The 18,594-nt window shown below is 45.1% G+C and overlaps 1 protein-coding gene across 1 annotated transcript; it reads right to left on the bottom strand.

The window, feature by feature from the left end:
* Positions 1–7,544: 7,544 nt before the first annotated feature.
* LOC112447816 (spermatogenesis-associated protein 31E1-like) lies at positions 7,545–17,116 on the bottom strand. The gene is made up of 4 exons (XM_024996236.2): positions 16,846–17,116; positions 14,127–14,184; positions 13,466–13,526; positions 7,545–13,191 (listed from the first exon to the last, which is right to left on the bottom strand). The coding sequence occupies exons 1-4, from the start codon at positions 17,029–17,031 to the stop codon at positions 7,611–7,613; spliced, it is 5,886 nt and encodes a 1,961-aa protein (XP_024852004.1). The 5' UTR covers positions 17,032–17,116; the 3' UTR covers positions 7,545–7,610.
* Between the last annotated feature and the right edge of the window lie 1,478 nt (positions 17,117–18,594).

The following is an 18,594-nucleotide window of genomic DNA, read 5'->3' as shown; positions in this document are numbered from 1 at the left end:
CAGACTCACGTCCATCGAGTCAGTGATGCCATCCAGCCATCTCATCCTCTGTCGTCCCTTTCTCCTCCTGCCCCCAATCCCTCCCAGCATCAGAGTCTTTTCCAGTGAGTCAACTCTTTGCATGAGGTGGCCAAATACTGGAGTTTCAGCTTTAGCATCATTTCTTCCAAAGAAATCCCAGGGCTGATCTCTTTCAGAATGGACTGGTTGGATCTCCTTGCAGTCCAAAGGACTCTCAAGAGTCTTCTCCAACACCACAGGTCAAAAGCATCAATTCTTTGGCACTCAGCTTTCTTCACAGTCCAACTCTCACATCCATACATGACCACAGGAAAAACCATAGCCTTGACTTGATGAAGCTTTGTTGGCAAAGTAATGTCTCTGCTTTTGAATATGCTATCTAGGTTGGTCATAACTTTCCTTCCAAGGAATAAACGTCTTTTAATTTCATGGCTGCAGTCAAGTGGCATGAAATTAAAAATAGAGTACGTCTCCAGAGACTATCAAGTAATGCTTTTTTTAAGTTTGTAATGTCCATTTTTTTTTTACTGTTCCTTTTTGTATTGAAACATCAATCATGTCACATCATGTCACATATATTTTACATAATTCCCTTGCATATTGATACATCATTATTTCATATCATATATTATATATCATATATGTATGCATGTATGGTGAAACTGATACTCTATTATATATCAGTATTTTATCATTCCTTTGTTTGTTGATATAGTAATCATGTCATGTCATATTATATATCATTTATTATACATCATATCATGAAATATTTCATTTAATGGTCATCTACCTGAGAGCAAATTTCAAGAATTTCATACTTTCACTGAGTCTTTCACTGACATCCAACCTGACCTTGACAAGTATATCTGACCTCTCCACTGTGGTAGAGACCACAGAGGGTGTGAAATAAGGACGATCCTACTGAAGATTACTGGGTAACATAAGCAGTGTGCAGTGGATCGACCAGTATAGACTCTTAATTCAGTCCATTTTCTACATGTAGTATGTGTTCAAGTGGTTGATTTTGCCATCAAAACTGAAACAGTTCTCTTTTTCAACTTGCCATTCACACGTCACCTTCCAATGACAAGTGCTGACAATTGCAGATGCTGCTTTCACCAAAACTTGATTATTGACTAAACTCCCCTCATCTTAGCTTACAACCCCTGCATTGGGAGAAAGTGTTCCAGATCTGTCATTGCTCAAACTGGATCACAGCATTTGCTTGGCCTGAAAGCTGGGACCCTTTCTCAATATGCCAGCTTGTGAGTGTGATCAATGCTTGCTCACCCTCGGTATACTGATCTGATGTTTAATTTTGTCCAATATTTTTACTCTCTTGCTTCCTAGTCAACTCATTATATCCATAAATTTGACTTAATGAGTTCAATTTTCTTCTCTCTCTCAACTGCTTACCCGAACCAAAACACCTTCCATATATAAAACCTGTTTTTTAAATGAGTAAATAAACTGTTGTCTTCAGAATTTTGCCTCAAAAACAACAGGATACTTCCAAACAATCTAATGTAATGTAAACCACTGCATTCTTAACTGGGAAAGCCATTCTCCTGGGTATGGTGCGTACAGCTGTTCATCAATCTCTGCTAGATGCTGCCTGAGGTCCCCGTCGCTTCTACACTTGCACACACACTTCCCCTGCAGCTCTGATGGTGCTGTAAGGTCCAAGAGTTCCTGCACTCTCTTCTAACTGGATCTGTGCTGTCAGTACAGACTTGGAGTCCCTACCTGTTCACATCTGCATGTTGCTTGCAAGCGAATTGAGAGGAGTATGGACACGACTGAGCAACTGATCTGATCTGATCTGATGGTTCACTTACATCTGTGCTACCTGCCCTCAGCCTCCAAGGTGGAACTCAGGGCTGGCAGTGTCCCTCTGAGTTTCAGAGTTTGGTAAAACTGATACTTTAGAGTTTATTCACAGTTCTTGTTCTCTCTGGTCAGTCCACACAATGCTTTGCCTGACAGAACCCAGAGCCCATGCTGCTTTGGAAAAGACCAGAAATCTGGATCATGTCAGTGTTCTCCAAGGTTTCTATCCTTCTCCTACTCAGTAAAAAGTTTTTTGAGCATGAAGATCCAGAGTATATATTTATGTGTATGTAAATTAAAAGTATGTACTAAGATTGAAGGCAAAAGGAGGAGTGGGTGGCAAATGAGATGAGATGGTTGGTTAGCATCACCGATTCAATGGACATGAATTTGAGCAGACTCTGGGAGTTAGTGGAGGACAGGGGAGCCTGGTGTGCTGCAGTCCACGGGGTCACAAAGAGTTAGACATGATTTAGTGACTGAACAACAACATGATTCTAATGCAAATGGGGATTCTAATATTTTCTCTTGCATCTTAGTGTACTGTCTTGTCCACTCTAACTGGTGGGCTTCCCCATTGGCAAGTCTTATTGCTAGTGAACCTCCATGCCTCTCTTGTCAGTCTGTGCGTGGGAAGGTGGGAGGAAAGCAGGGGTGGTATGTCCAGGACCTAGATGTTGTGTACTTTTGCTTTCAGCCTTCAAAATTTGCATGGACAACCTTGAATTCCAGGTAGATTGAAGATTTGGAGAAAGGTACAGTTCTCATGATGGCATTCCATCCAGAGAGAGAAGTGGCTCATACTACATTGCCTTATTTTTTATGTTTCCTTCTCTTGTTCTTTTCCTTTTAGACCATGCTATAATGAAAAGTAACAGACTGCTATCGAAGAAGTGTTCAGTTCAGTCGCTCAGTCGTGTCCAACTCTTTGTGACCCCATGAACCGCACTCAGCACGCCAGGCCTCCCTGTCCCTCACCAACTGCCAGAGTCTACCCAAACCCATATCCATTGAGTTGGTGATGCCATCCAAACATCTCATCCTCTGTCGTCCCCTTCTCCTCCCACCTTCAATCTTTCCCAGAATCAGGGTCTTTTCCAATGAGTCAGCTCTTGCATCAGGTGGCCAAAGTATTGGAGTTTCAGCTTCAACATCAGTCCTTCCAATGAACACCCAGGACTGATCTCCTTTAGGATGGACTGATTGGATCTCCTTTCAGTCCAAGGGACTCTCAAGAGTCTTCTCCAACACCACAATTCAAAAGCATCAGTTTTTTGGTGCTCAGCTTTCTTTATAGTCCAACTCTCACATCCATACCTGTATCATAGTCTAAATACTTTAAGTGGAAAAAATGACCTTTTTTTTTCTTTTGCTGAAACAGTAATATGTGCCATAACCTGGTGGTGGTGGAAATAATTTATACTGGGGACATCATCTGGATGACCAATGAAAAAGATTCTTTCACACAGGTTATATGTTGTAACATAATAGAGGAAGCATTTAGTCTGCATTGGTTGTGGAGAGCAAGTATCTGTGTGGTTTGGGAAATACCTCTCTGCCTCCAGGTCCTCATTTGTTAATTAGGTGACCAGTCTACAGAAGAGGCCACAGTCAGTTTTTGGTAATGGCTCTTCTTTATTGTCCTCCTTCTCCTGTTCCCTCCCCACTCCTGCTTCTTTCTCCTTCTCTTTTTTTCTTTCTGTCTTCATCTATTTCATCTAAAGTCCCCAGTAAATCCCTAGAAAATGAGGGCAGTCTATCGGGTGTGGGGATGGTGAAGAGCAGTGTCATCTCTGATTAAAGAGTGAAGGAGAGACACCCATTGCTTTGGCCAAGTTGTGGCTTCTCCTTAAATGATGGACAAATCTTTTAGATGATGTCCTGGCTATGGGTAACAGACACTAGACCTGCCTGTGCTTCGTGATCTGCTCCCTTTCAATCCTTTCATCAGAACATCTTGGGAGAATCCTTCCTGTTTTATTAAACTAAAACTTACGTAATTATTTGTGGAATAAGCATATCTCAGCTGCTAACCTGAAGGATCCATCTTTCTTTTCCCTCTGCTTGGAATGGTCAAGAAAATGTAAATTATTCTTCCAGGAAATGTTTGTGCTGGTTATTCTATTTGCCCTCATGTTCCATTATAAGAGGGTTAAGAATGACTATAGCAACTTAACTCCTAAACCACATATCCTATGTATCACTTATGTAACAATATTCTGACTCACAAATCTTAAAAGAAAAATATTTATACAGCCAATCTACAGGATCAGCTAAAGCACACATACGAATATTTAGACCAAAGAGCCATGTCACCCACATTTCTTGTTATCAGGATGAGATGAAGCGATCGTGTTTTCTTATGAGAGATACCAGTATTTCCTAAATCCTCATCTATTTTCTTGGGAATTACATATTTTATAGTGCCTCTTACTAGAATTTAGTTTTATGTCAAACACACAGTTTAAAAATACTGGCTTAAACTCTCAAAAAGAAAGTATCATTTTTGTGATTGTGAGATGTTGTAGGTGTGGGTATATATAGGAAAATGAGCAACTCTAGTTACTAAATACTATTCATTGGCCATTAGAGGACATCTGTGGCCATTTTCCATAGTTCTGTGATTCAGCAACATAAAATATCACAAAGGGAGCAAATCTCAAAAATTTAATAGCTATGATTTTGCAAAACGTTTTACAGCCTGAACTTTTTTCTTACTTAAAAAAATACAGAAGCCTCACATTAACTCATTCCTCTCTTTTGAGAGAAAGGACAATGACATTATCACCCCAAAGTGTGACCTGAGAGACTTAAGCAGATATATACTTGACATTTGTTCATTATTTATATTTTACCATGTCAAGGGCAACATAATTTTTATGACTAATGAGAAACATGTAGTCTTAACTGAGTGCACAATTTGGAAAGTATTATGCTTACAGTGAGACCTCTATTATTCTTGCTATAGTAGAAATGTTTATTAAAGATATGCTTCCTTTAACAATTGTCAAAATGTCAAATCTTAAGTAATTTGATGTAATATATATTTCAAACACCAATTAAGTGACTTATTTTCTAAGATTTCAAGATTCTTTTAAGCAATGCATCCTTTTCATAGCCCTATAACAAATATAAATTTCCTGATATTGGAAAATTCACATTTCTTACAATTATGTAAAATGTGAATCCTTCTAAATGGTTGAGATGTTTACGCCATCACAGATAAACACTAGGATTTTTTTCATATTCTAGAGGCGTGTGTACCATACAACTACCTGACTGTACTCCTATATTTTAAGAGTAAAATAAAGAGCATCATTTAATATTAAGCAGTAAGTACAAATATACCAGAGGATGTAATAGAGATATTACCAAAAATCTCTCATTTGTGAATAAGCTTCATGTGTTTGATAAGATGGCTTGTTTCATTGAAAACTACAGCAAACCTCACAAGCCTAACACAAGCTAGTCCGTGTGAAACCACGTGCCATCTGCACAGCTAGCAAACAGGTGTCAGATGCCTCTCGGCTGGTTCATTTCATCCTGGATCCCACTTGCTGTAGGCCTCTCTACATCATGCGTCCAAAGGAAAGAAGTCACTCTGAGTTCAGGAAGTTGTCCCCAACACAACCAAGCATGTGACCCCCTGATGCCATTTGACTGAATAATAACTAAAACTGGACATGGATTCTCACTCATTAGATGCTGGAAGAGTTTTGCTTCTTTTTGAAGTTTGTCATTCTCTGAATTGTGAGTCAGTGCTCAAGCCAATGAAAACCCGTGAAGGGAAGGATTTTGCACATTTTCATGGGGAAACTCTCTTTTTTCCAGTAGTAATTAAAAAATAGCCAAGAAGAAAACAAATACAAAAATTTTCTCTGGAGGACACTGGTACTGATCTCCTCCTGCACCTTCAGTTTGCTTCATGGCTTAGGATCCACTTGGAGGGCCTGTCCCTGGCTGGCTGCTCAGGCTCCTGTGAGTGGATGTGGGGTCTCTGTTTGTGAGGGCTCTGTGGTCTGGGTGAAGCACTGGGTCCCTCTGTGTGTGGGTCTGTATGTGGGGTCAGTGTGGGTCTTTGTGTGGGGACACCAAGTGGGGGGCCCTCTATTTCTGTCTGTTCTGCACTTTGGGGCAGGAGAAGGGCTCAGGGACTTGCTCCTTCTTATTTCTTGCTTTTCTGTCATTGTTCCTCTGTATCACTTCTCCCCACAGGGTGTGGGTTTCAACTCCCCTCGCCCCCAGCACTCACCTCTCAGCACCTCTAAGAGAACCAGCCGCAGCCAAGTTCAGGGTCCATGCTCTGTGTCCTCTCTCCTGAGCTCTGAAGGCCACTCTGTGGCCTGGGTCCCAGTCCTTCCCTCAGATCCTGGCTGAGCCCCCACTGCTGTGCCCACCCTGGAGGATGGGGCCCAGGCAGAACCTGGCTCCAGGAAGAACCCACAGCACAAGCAGACCTGTGCCCTCTGCCCCACACCAACCCGGTCCTGGTCTCACATATTGGGGTCTTTATAGGCATGTGGGCAGCCTGTAAGGACCTAGGACCTGATGCAATCTCCTGGATCAGGGACCTCTCCTGGACCAGGTCTCTCTACTCAGTAGTGACTATGACACAGAGCCCTGAATCACTCTAGAGAACTGCTCCTGTCTCTCTGGTTTCTTGTGTGGATGGGCCCGGGTACGAAAGCTGACAGCACCCTTCTCCACAGGCCACTTCCCACCTGCTGCGTGACACATCCTGTCTGCTGGTCTCTTCCCTCTCTGGGCTCTGGGATGAGCAAGGCTGAGAGAAGGTGAGACTTGCTATGACTCCTGCACAGTCCCTGGGCCTGTTAAGTCCCACCTGTCCACTGGGAACCTCCTTGGGCCCTACACATGTGTAGGTAGAGGGCCCTACCTCTACCTACACATATAGGTAGAGGTCACAGACCACAGGTCTGTCCCAAGCTCCTGGTCCTGTGAAATCTGATTATTTACATTGTGGAGAAGTGAAGCTTCCCTTCTCAGAGGCTCCCCTGACTCTGGGAGCCTGGCCCTGGTGACTGCATACACAGTCACTCCCCTGCTCGTTCACCCGGGGAAGGTGTGTACTATGATCAGGGCTGTTCTCTCCTCCGGGGAAGGAGCTGAGAGTGTGGTCCTCATCCTCACATCTGCTCCAGAGCACGAGAAAGACAGGAAGGGTGATAGCCCTGGCCCATCTCAATCCCAGCTCCATCAGAGAGAGAAGGGGCTTCTAAGACAGATGTCATCTAATCCCACCAAGATGTGGGGATGAAGTTTCTCCCACCCTGGACTTGGGGCCAGCACTCCCCCCAAACTCCCCTCCTTATTCTGACATGTGAGCTTATGTCTGACACTTTCTGAGCCAGAGGGGAATTTCAGCCTCTGCAAATCCCTCCCCTACAGCCCCACAAGTTCAAGGTAGAGAGAGAGGTGAAGAGGACTGAGCTGGATCCTGAGAAGGGAGAAGTCTTTAGGTTTAGTTCACCTGAATGCTGTTGCTTGTTTCTGTAATGCTGTGATTATGGAAACATTCAAGTGCAGTGAGGGAATTGGGGTGCACATTGGGGTCACCCTCTCTCCATAGCCCCCTCCCATCTGGAAGTCAAAGCAGGCAGCTGGCAAGAGTGGACCCTGAGCCCTTCCTTTCCCCCAATCAGGGCACAGATGGAGGCCACCACCTTTCATGAGAAAAAAAAAAAAAAAACATTTATTTTGGGGAAATAATAAAAAAAAGTTGTGGTAGGAAGGAGACTTTAGCACATAGATGATGTGTTAACATGAGAAAAAACAGGTTTTCTCTGCAGGTACTGAATTTTTTCTTGTACAAACATTTTCCTACCAGGAGAGGCATGAGGAGCACACTCTTGTTGACCAGAGGAGACACATTTTTGAAGCCAGCATATTGAGCAATGGTGCAGGTCCCCTGGACCATGCTGGCAGGGTCTGACTGTGGACTCTGGCTCCCTGGGTGAGAAGGTCCGCCTGTCGCCCCTGTCTCTGGTATGCCTGCTCTTGCTGAGATGGCTGCGGTCCTTGGGATTGGCTTGGTGACTGTGCGCTGAAGTTTTCAACATTTTTATCTGTTCCGAGGAACAGAGAGTCCTGTGGTGGTGGGAATGCCCACCCACTAGGGCCTGAAGCTGTTCTCTGTGGTGATTTACTTCTGAGGCGTGGGTTCCTTGTTGAAACCCCAATTTCTCTGCTAGGACCTGTCCAACAACTGTTCCAATCATCTCAGGATCAATAATCCTGCCATCTACAATGAATTTGTCCTTGATTTGTTCCTGGCACTGAGCAGCCGCTGATGCAGGCCTGCCTTTTTGAAAGGTTTCTTCTATTTGTTTGTCTTTTTTATTGGCGCCAAGACACTGCAGAAAGTGCCTCATCCTTTTTTTCAAGTAGCTTTCTGGTAAAAGTTGTTCCTTTTCTGGTGAGAACTGGAGGTATTTTACCCCAAGAGACTCTGTTTCTCTCGCCTGAGGAGACTGGCTCATCACTCTGGTATGAGAAGCCCTTCGTCCTGAATTCCTTTCTTCATACTTTCCCAATTTGGGCCTCCAATTGCCCTTCCTCTCATCAGTTGGGGCCAACATCCTGCTTTGGCTATGCATTTCTTCATCGTCTTCTGGTTTGGGCCTCTCACAGATCTCGCCCTCATCAACTGAGGCAAACGGGCCCTTGCATGGGTCCCTAGCTTTTGTTTTCCTGGGTTTCTGTTGTCGTTGACTACATGTTTTTTCATGTTCTCCTGGTTGGAGCCTCCTAACACTCTTCCACTCCGCAGCTGGGGTTATCACCTCCCTCTGGCCCTTCACTTCTTCAGACTCTCTGGGTAGGGGCCTCTTAAAAGCCCTGCTGTCCTCAGGTGAGGTGAGCATCTCGCTCCTGCTTTTGGTTTCTTCATGTCCTTTTGGTGGAGGCTTCTTAAAACCCCTCCACTCCTCAGCTGGGGGACACACCTCGGTTTGGCTGTTCATTTCTTCATCCTTTTCTGGTTCAAGGTTCTCACAGATCTCCCCCTCATCAAGTGAGGCAAACGGGCCCTTACAAGGGTCCCTAACTTTTGGTTTCCTGGGTTTCTGTTCTTTCTGTTGTCGTTGACTACTCCCCATTTCTTGTTCTCCTGCTTGGAGCTTCCCAATACTCCTCAACTCTTCAGTTGAGGTGAGCATCTTGCTCTGACTTTTTGTTTTTTCATGATCTTCTCGTGGGGGCCGCTTAAAAGCCTTCCACTCATCAGCTGGGATGAGCATCTTGTTCTGACTATTAGTTTCTTCAGACTCTCTGGGTAGGGGCCTCTTAAAAGCCCTGCCGTCCTCAGGTGAGGTGAGCATCTTGCTCCTGCTTTTGGTTTCTTCATGTCCTTTTGGTGGAGGTTTCTTAAAACCCCTCCACTCCCCAGCTGGGGGACACACCTCGGTTTGGCTGTTCATTTCTTCACTCTCTTCTGGTTCAAGGTACTCACAGATCTCCCCTTCATCAAGTGAGGAAAATGTGCCTTTACATGAGCCCCTGACTTCTGGTTTCCTGGGTTTCTGTTGTCGTTGGCTACTCTCTGCTTTTTCATGTTCTCCTGGTTGGAGCCTCCTAATACTCTTCCACTCTTCAGTTGGAGTAAGCCTCTCCTTCTGGCTCTTCATTTCTTCAGGCTCTCCTGGTTGGAATCTCTTAAAAGCCCTACAGGCCTCAGTTGAGGTGAGTATCTTGCTCTGGCTTTCAGTTTTTTGAAGTCTTCTTGGTAGGGGTTTGTTAAAACCCCACCACTCCCCAGCTGGGGGACACATCTCAATTTGGCTGTTTATTTCTTCATCCTCTTCTGATTTGAGGTTTTCACAGATCCCCTCCTCCTGAATTGAGGGAAATGGGCCCTTACAAGGATCCCTAACATTTGGTTTCTGCTGTCTTCTTGATTGGAGCCTCCTAGCCTTCCTCCACTCATCAACTATGGCAAGCATCTCCCTCTTGCTCTTCATGTCTTCATCCTCTTCTTGTTGGAGTCTCTTACAATCCCTCCTCTCCTCAGTTGGAGCAAACATCTTGCCTTGGCTGATGATTTCTCTATCTTCTTCTGGCTCGAGCTTCTCACAAATCTCTCCTTCATCAGCTGAGGCAAACTGGCCCTTACATGGGTCCCTCACTTTTGGTTTCCTGTGTTTCTGTTGTCTCTGGATACTCATTTCTTCATGTTCTCCTGGTTGGAAACTCTGAAAGTCCCTCCACTCTTCATTTGGAGCAAGCATCTCTCTCTGGCTCTTAAATGGGTCCTTCAGTTTTGGTTTTTGAAATTTCTGCTGTTCCTGGGTGCTCTGTGCACTCACTTTGAGGTCATATGGCACCTGTGAAGCTGGTGTGTCCCCACTAGCGTATTCCATCTGGGAACTTGACCTGTGAGAAGCCAAGATGTCTGCAGCAAGGAGCACGTCAGTGTGAGGGTCTTGAAGGAGCAGGTTGGTGGCAAAGTCCTGGAGGAGCATGCCAGTGGTGTAGTCTTGAAGGAGGACATCAGTGTGAGACTGTTGCAGGAGGTCACCAGTGGCACGGCCTTGAAGCTGGTTCTCTGATTCTAACTTGCTTCCCAACTCAAATTTACTAGCCACCTGTGTTTTAAAATGTGGCTCCACTGAATATTGGCCAACTGAGTTTGTGGGTGGTGGCAGAGTTTTCTTGGTGACTGGCTCATCTGATCTCCTCAGATTCATGTTGCTGGTTTGGGAGTTGACTGGCACAGTGGGACCCAAGAAGACTTCCCAGGCAGGGTCCTCATTGGCCTTCTGTTTGGCCCTTGAAGATTGGGACTTTAAGCCCATGTCCAGTATTAATGCATTATGGCAGGGATATTTTGAGAGCCAACCCCAACTCTCTTCCATTTTGAGACTGGGGTTTAGGCTGCTTTTCCTGGCCCTCAGGACAGTCCCACTCTGCCGGGTTCTACCCTTGAGGTTGGGTGCAGGCATCTGACAAGGTGGCCTGCCCTTCTGTCCAGTCAGTGGGGCCTCTGAGGGCCCACAACTGTCACCAGGTGAAATCTTTCCCAGGGCCCTCTGGATGTCCCACCTTACAGGTATGGGAGCCGGGAGGAGACTCCCCAGGGAGGGAACTGATGCTTTTGTTATCATTTGCTTTCCCTGACGGGGCTGAGGTTTTCCCAAGAACTTAGAAACGTTGGTTTTTGACTGTGGCCCAGGTTGCCAGATGGCTGAGAGGGAAAATGTGGATGTTGGAAGGGACGAGGGTTGAGCTTCAGATGGTTTGAGATTTACAGGCTCAGAGCCCTGTTTGGATGTGTCCCACCTGTGCCTTACCCGAAACCTTATGATATGTGCTTCCAGCATTTGTTGAATGCTTGGATTGAGGAAAGAAAGCTCATGGGAGATATTTATACGGGGTTTCCAATGCTTCAGTGATGCTAGAGTTCTGGTTTCCTTGTGAAGGTGGGTCTTAGAAGCATGGGTGGCAGCAAGCCAGGATCGACGCACTGTCACAGGGAACAAACCCTGATCAATCTGCCTCAACTTTTTGTCTAAATGGGCTTTTAAGACTTTTTCTAGATGTTTCTTATCTGGGCCACTGAGTAAGTAATCTCTGGAGTCACTCTTCGATGGCCTCAGCAAATCACTCTTTGAGGGCCTCAGCAAGTATCTTTCTGACTCCTTCTCAGAGTTCGTTTGCAGAAACTTCTTGGGGAAGCTGGACCTGGAGGGATCTTTCGAGATACCCTTCAGACACGGCCTTAGACCCTCGCTAAAATCTGTTTCTAGCTGGAACTTCATCTGACTCCTTCGATGGGATCTCCTAGGGCACCTGGACCTTGTCTTCTGGGCGTTCTGGCTCCTTTTGCCTCTAAAAGCAGACAGCTGCCAGGATCCTTGCTTGCCCTGGGCCTGATAAGTCACTAGGAATTGGCACTGAGATGAACTCAGTTGTAGAGACAGGTGGATGCTGCGGAGCCGGCTCCCCTTGAGTTGATCTTCTATGGGCTTCTTTTGAAGATGTTGCTTCTGGAGATCAGATTTGATTAAGTCTCCATGAGGACCAGGGACTAACCTTTGGGCCTGGGGCTCCCCAGTGTCCTGGGGACAGTTGGGAATGAGTTGGCTAAAGACTTCCTGTGATCTCTTGTTCACAGAGGGTAAAAGCATCTCAGTTTTCAGTTGCTTCTGCAACAAGGGGTACTCCAGACTTTGAGTTTCAGTTGGGATAAAATATAGTGGGTTGTTCTGAAATGGAAGATAGTAGAGCCCACAGGTACTCATCTGGGGTGAAGAATAAGTTGGTCTGAAGAGGAGAGGCGATGGGAGATAGGACTGGCCTTGGATCTGAACCATAGGTAGGGGCTGGTACACAGTCAAGTTTTGAGTGAAAGGCTGGGGTTGGGTCCCAGCACAGGGCAAGAGTGGGTCCTGGGAAAGACTTAAAGGTATTTCAGGTTGAATTGAGACTGGAAAGACAGTAGAGATTCCATTGAATAAAACAAAGGGTGCCTGTGATTGAGAGGAGCTCCCAGGGACAAGGGCAGCTGCCACCAGGGACTCACTGTGCAGAGAGGGGAGACCCCAAAAGAGCTGGCTGTATTTCTGCTCTATGTGATCCCTCAGACTCTCAGGATATAAAAGCTCCTGTGGCTCAGGTAGCTGCTCTGGTTTGTCTTTCACATTCCAGAAAGATTGAGGGGTTGTGATGTCCTGCTCAGTACCCAGTGATTTCCACATATTCCCTGAAGTGTTCAGATGGTAGTCTGGGCTCATTTGCTCTGAGAATGACCAGTCCTTTTTTCCCTCCTTACAAATCCTCAGCTCTGCTCTCTTGGTGATTAGGATCTCCAGCAGCTTTTGGACATCAGGGTTGATAAATGAGGGGCTACCAATCTCTACATGCTTGTCTATATTGCGCCCCCAGGATGGGGCCTTTGTTGGGTGGGGGGACAGGTCTTCTTTCCAGGACTTGCTCTGTGACGAGGTGGGAAAGAACAAGGCCTTGGTAGTGTCCCACCAGCAGGACAGGAAAGAAATGGGGTAGCTTGTGAAGAGGCCAAGGTTTGCCATGGCCGAGATGGTAGATGCCGAAAAAGAGTTACCTGGAGGGGAGCTTTTTGCAACAGTATCAAATGGGATTTTCTCCAAGTTGGATCTGTCTTGAGGTTCTGCTGATAAGGTGGAGGCCAAAGGCACAGGGTCCTGGGTCAGAGGAGCTGGGGATATGGTGGAAACAGCCTCCTCCAAAAGCTCCATGCTAGGCTGGTGGGCTCCAGCAGGAGCTGCTTCCTGTCCCACGCCAGGAGGATCTTGCCAGGAGAGCTGATGAAAACTCTTTTTATCAAGGAGACTTCCCACATGGCTGCAGGGAACACAAGGCACAAGCTGCAGCCAGGAACCCCCAGGGCCAGGAGGGCATGTGAGGCAAGGCAGGGGTGGGCACCTGCAGCCACAGCCCTGCATGGTCTCCATGGCGACTTCACAGTGCTCCTGCTTCCCACACCCCAGGACGTTAGCCATATCCCACTCCCAAGGCTTCCCCTCCCAGCTCAGTCCCAGGCTGCCTGCAGTCCTGGGGTCACACCAGATATTCTGGGAGGAAGAGCAACCCAGGAGATAAGATGAAGATTCTTTACCTCTGAAGAAGTAAAACCAGGTTGCGGATCCCTTCCAGCTCTTCCAGGCAATCTCTGCAAACTGAAAATCAGCAGACTGGGTCACGGTGAGGAAGCCGGGGCCCCTTCCTAGGGTTCTTACAGGAGGCTGAGTGCACCATCTCTTTAAGGGGCCACCACTGGGATATTGGAGCCCAAGCACTAGTGTCCAAGGCCACTTTATCATTCACAGTGACGGTGAAGCTCATGAAAAGGTTTCTCATTTACAAAGTGTTTCCGTATCCTTTACCCCTTGCTGCCTTCACAACCTGCAGTGTTCACCTGCCTCTGCAGGGCAGGGGTCACTGCACAGACAAATCTGAGCAAAGATAAACAATGTGTCCATGGTCAAACCTGGAGTCCCACCTCCCAATCTAGGCGCTGTTGGTCCAATGCAACCCACAGGCACCTGGTTATAAGCAGGGCCACAGTTATATCCAGGCCCTTCGCAGCTTCATTCTGTACATGGAATCTGGGTAGTATCTGGGTTCTGCTCTCCTTTCCAGAAGCCTCCCTGGGGGGTTCGGTTTCCCAAGGGAAAGACCTTCCACTGGTCTCCTCAGAACCAGAGGCTCTGGGCCCTCCGGGCTGGATGCATGAGAGCTAACATCCGGGGCACACAGAGCTGAATGGCAGAACTCACCTTTCAAAGCTCCGCTTCTCTTCCTACTCCTGCTTCTCCCTCTCAGATCCATTCGATGCTGAGAGAAAAAAATGAGAACCTGTGACCCAAATCTCAGTCTCCCGTCTCTAGACAAGCATCAGACACTCAGTGTCAATATATAATATGACTTTCTTCATTTCACTAACAGAGCTCTATGGTTTTATTTCCTTTTACTCATTTTTAAAGCAGATAAAAATATTTTCTGTTTTCCTTCTTTGAAGAGCATAAAGAAGGATTCTCCCTTTTTAAAAAGAATTGCAACCCTTTTATGTATCTGGTTTATAAATATTTATATTATCTGTCCTTTCTTATTCAGCCTGTAGTTTAAAATGAAAAAAAAATCATAAATACCTGCATAATTTCATTTGCTGGAAATTAGTCAATTTAATTTCTACCATATGCAGAATATTCTTTTCATGTGGCAGACATTAAGAATAATTTAAAAGAAAACTAGTTGAAAAGTTAATACAAAACAAAGTAGTTGAACCATATACAAAATAGACAAACAACAAGAACCCACTGTATAGTACAGGGAACTATACCGAATACCTTGTAATAACACATAACGAAAAAGAATCCAAAAGAGAATATATATGTATATCTGAAAAAGAATAATTCAGTTCAGTTCAGTCGCTCAGTCGTGTCCGACTCTTTGTGACCCCATGAATCGCAGCACGCCAGGCCTCCCTGTCCATCACCAACTCCTGGAGTTTACTCAGACTGATGTCCATCGAGTCAGTGATGCCATCCAGCCATCTCATCCTCTGTCGTCCCCTTCTCCTCCTGCCCCCAATCCCTCCCAGCATCACAGTCTTTTCCAATGAGTCAACTCTTCGCATGAGGTGGCCAAAGTACTGGAGTTTCAGCTTTAGCATCATTCCTTCCAAAGAAATCCCAGGGCTGATCTCCTTCAGAATGGACTGGTTGGATCTCCTTGCAGTCCAAGGGACTCTCAAGAGTCTTCTCCAACACCACAGGTCAAAAGCATCAATTCTTTGGCACTCAGCTTTCTTCACAGTCCAACTCTCACATCCATACAAGACCACTGGAAAAACCATAGCCTTGACTAGATGGACCTTTGTTGGCAAAGTAATGTCTCTGCTTTTCAATATGCTATCTAGGTTGGTCATAACTTTCCCGCCAAGGAGTAAGCGTCTTTTAATTTCATGGCTGCAGTCACCATCTGCAGTGATTTTAGAGCCCCCCAAAATAAAGTCTGACACTGTTTCCACTGTTTCCCCATCTGTTTCCCATGAAGTGATGGGACCAGATGCCATGATCTTAGTTTTCTGAATGTTGAGTTTTAAGCCAACTTTTTCACTCTCCTCTTTCAGCTTCATCAAGAGGCTTTTTAGTTCCTCTTCACTTTCTGCCATAAGGGTGGTGTCATCTGCATATCTGAGGTTATTGATATTTCTCCCAGCAATCTTGATTCCAGCTTGTGCTTCTTCCAGCCCAGCGTTGCTCATGATGTACTCTGCATAGAAGTTAAATAAGCAAGGTGACAATATACAGCCTTGGTGTACTCCTTTCCCTATTTGGAACCAGTCTGTTCCATGTCCAGTTCTAACTGTTGCTTCCTGACCTGCATACAGATTTCTCAAGAGGCAGGTCAGGTAGTCTGGTATTCCCATCTGTTTCAGAATTTTCCACAGTTTCTTGTGATCCACACAGTCAAAGGTTTTGGCATAGTCAATCAAGCAGAAATAGATGTTTTTCTGGAACTCTCTTGCTTTTTCGATGATCCAGCGGATGTTGGCAATTTGGTCTCTTGTTCCTCTGACTTTTCTAAAAGCAGCTATAAATCACTTTTCTGTGCATCCAAAACTAATGCAACATTGTAGGTCAACTCTAATTCAATAATTCACAGAGATACACACACACACCCCAACAACAACATTGTTAACTAAGGGAGAAAACAGGTTTTATTGATCCTTATGTTAGTATTCTAAAGTAAATGAAAATTTTAATGAGGGAGTCATATTCCAACACCAGGTGTTGAAGCACCAAGTGCTGAAGTCCCGATTAATATACATAAATGCGCCTATATATATTTGTGCAGATATATTTCCAGGTTTCCTCTTTGATTATTGGGAGAGCTAATTCCTAGAAAATATTTCCTAGATGTGAGAAGGATTTTCTATGTGAGACCCACCCTGGATTTCATTCGTCACTGTTCCTCTGCTGAAGAAACACGCATGTTCTCAGACGTATTGGAGAATCTTAGCTCCATTAGGTAGGTCTTGGCTTCCCAAGCCAGGGCCCCACTCTAGCCCCTGCTCTTAGGCTCAGGGCCTCAGCACTGTCCTCAGATCAGCCCTTGTGTGAGACACCCGTTCACAGCTGGGGAACTGGTTGTATTCACAGGCTTCTCCTGGCTGAGAATGAACTCAGTATCCAGTTCTTGGCTCCTGGTCACTGTGTCAGGGATTTGCCCTGGAGACCCAACCATACCTGAACTACTGACCTGAAACCTTTGGATAGAAATCCTAGTGTTCATGCTAGGATTCACAATTAGTTTTCACTGATCCCCTGTCCAGCCTAGTTTGTCCCTAGAGGGATGATGATCTATTCTTTCTTGAGAATAGATGTCCTGTTCTTTCCCATCTCAGGAGTCTCTTGAGTTGGTTCAGAAAAGTAGACATAATAATAGAAAAGAGAATCATGTGCTTGTGGGTCTGGGCCAAAGGTTCCTTACCTTCCTGCTAGTTCCACGTTTCCTAGGACGAGGAAAAGATGGATTATTCTGGTGGCAGGGAAGGAACAGGAAAAAGAGACCCAGTCCACACAGAACGGCAAGGATGATTTCAATTGTCCAGGCAGTGTAACTGGAGTTCAACCAAGTGTCAAAAGTGCTTTTTGGAGAAAAGAGAAGATACTCCATTGCCTGAACCCTACTGCTGCCTTCAGGTAACTGAGCACAGGGTTTGTACTTGGGGACTAAAGCCCCAGGCCTGGCATCACAGAGCCTGCAGCCTTGTCACAAAGGGCTCCTGTGGGTGGGGGAGGGGACAGGAGAGGAGAAGGCTAGGCCACAGCCCCTCCCCCACCATCCAGCACCACAACTCTACCCCTTCACCCTCAAGGGCCTTCTAGACATTAGTCAATTTTCTATTCATCCCACCAGGAGACCAGATATTTCCTGTTTCCTAAGATCTGTTGGAGATCTTGGCTTGAACCAACCAATTTCATGGCTTTTGAAACTCAAATTCTCCCAGTATTTTGGTTGTTTTCCAAGGATTTACACTCTTCGAATCTCCTCTGTCCACAATCTCATCATTTTTTTTTCATCTCATATATTTACATTGAAGTTGTACTTCCTCAGCAAATTTCAGTCATACAATATAGTGCTATCAACTCTAGTCACCATTAGATCCTGAGACCTTTGTCTCATAGCAAAAGGTCAAAACCCTGTTACCCGCCTCTCCCTATTTCCCTCAACCCCAGCCCCTGCCAACCGCTTCTCTTTTTCTATAAGTTTGACTTCTTTTGTAGATTCTGCACATAATTGATAAGAAGAAATATATGCCTTTCTCTGTCTGGCTTTCACTTAACATGATGTCCACTAGATTCATTCCCATTGTTTCACGTTACCACTATTTTCCCCATATGATAAGTCTTTTACTTTCATTAACCCAGAAATAGACATTTATTTTATATTTAATTTTGCATAAATAATTTGTTGTAGTTTCCATTCACCTTTGCCAGCTTCACTCAGAGTAATTGATATAAAAATTCAAATTAGTGATTATTTAAAATTTATAAAACTTAAGTATAATAAAAAGGTAAGTAATTGAATCTCTAAATGATATGTTTTGTGCTAGTAGCATTTATAGTAATGAAGTTGGAAAAAAATTCACAAAAATCTATGGGCCATGCTGTATACACACACACACACACACACACACACACACACATGCACACACACACTTTTGACAGATCAATATTTCCAAATCCAAAACATGTTCTTATTTTCTTTAAATTTTTTGTATAATTTCTTGATCACATTGCTTTTTACTCTGCCCAAAATAGACAGTCTCCATTTTCCAGAGTTTAGAAACATGTGTGGAACAGCCTGAAGCCAAGAATGGGCTGGGTGAGCTTAAGCCATAATCTTTAGAGTGGACGTTGGGACTGGGGAGCCAAGGCCTGAGTTAAAGTCATCTTATAGTGATAGTGATAGCAATAGTGAAGTCGCTCAGTCATGTCCGACTCTCTGAGACCCCATGGACAGTAGCCAACCAAGCTCCTCCGTCCATGGGATCTTTCCAGGCAATAATACTGGAGGGGGTTGCCATTTCCTTCTCCAGGGGATCTTCCCAACCCAGGGATCGAACTTGTGTCTCCCGCATTGTAGGCAGACGCTTTACTGTCTGAGCCACCAGGAAAGGCCAAAGTCATCTTAAGTAGCCTATTATCATATTCCTGTGTGTTCTATACATATTCT

This window comes from Bos taurus, chromosome 8 (genome assembly GCF_002263795.3).
Source record: "Bos taurus isolate L1 Dominette 01449 registration number 42190680 breed Hereford chromosome 8, ARS-UCD2.0, whole genome shotgun sequence".
Lineage (NCBI taxonomy): Eukaryota > Metazoa > Chordata > Mammalia > Artiodactyla > Bovidae > Bos > Bos taurus.
The sequence above is the reverse complement of the archived record's forward strand: the minus strand, read 5'-3'. Positions and strand labels throughout refer to the sequence as shown.

Excerpts from the sequence above, each read along its gene's own strand:
- LOC112447816 (XM_024996236.2), bottom strand. The coding sequence starts at position 17,031 with ATGGAGTATCTTCTCTTTTCTCCAAAAAGCACTTTTGACACTTGGTTG. Across the intron at positions 14,185-16,845 it reads AACGTGGAACTAGCAGGAAG|CATCGAATGGATCTGAGAGG; the intron begins GTAAGGAACCTT and ends TTTTTCTCTCAG. Across the intron at positions 13,192-13,465 it reads CTGGTTTTACTTCTTCAGAG|CCATGTGGGAAGTCTCCTTG; the intron begins GTAAAGAATCTT and ends TGTTCCCTGCAG.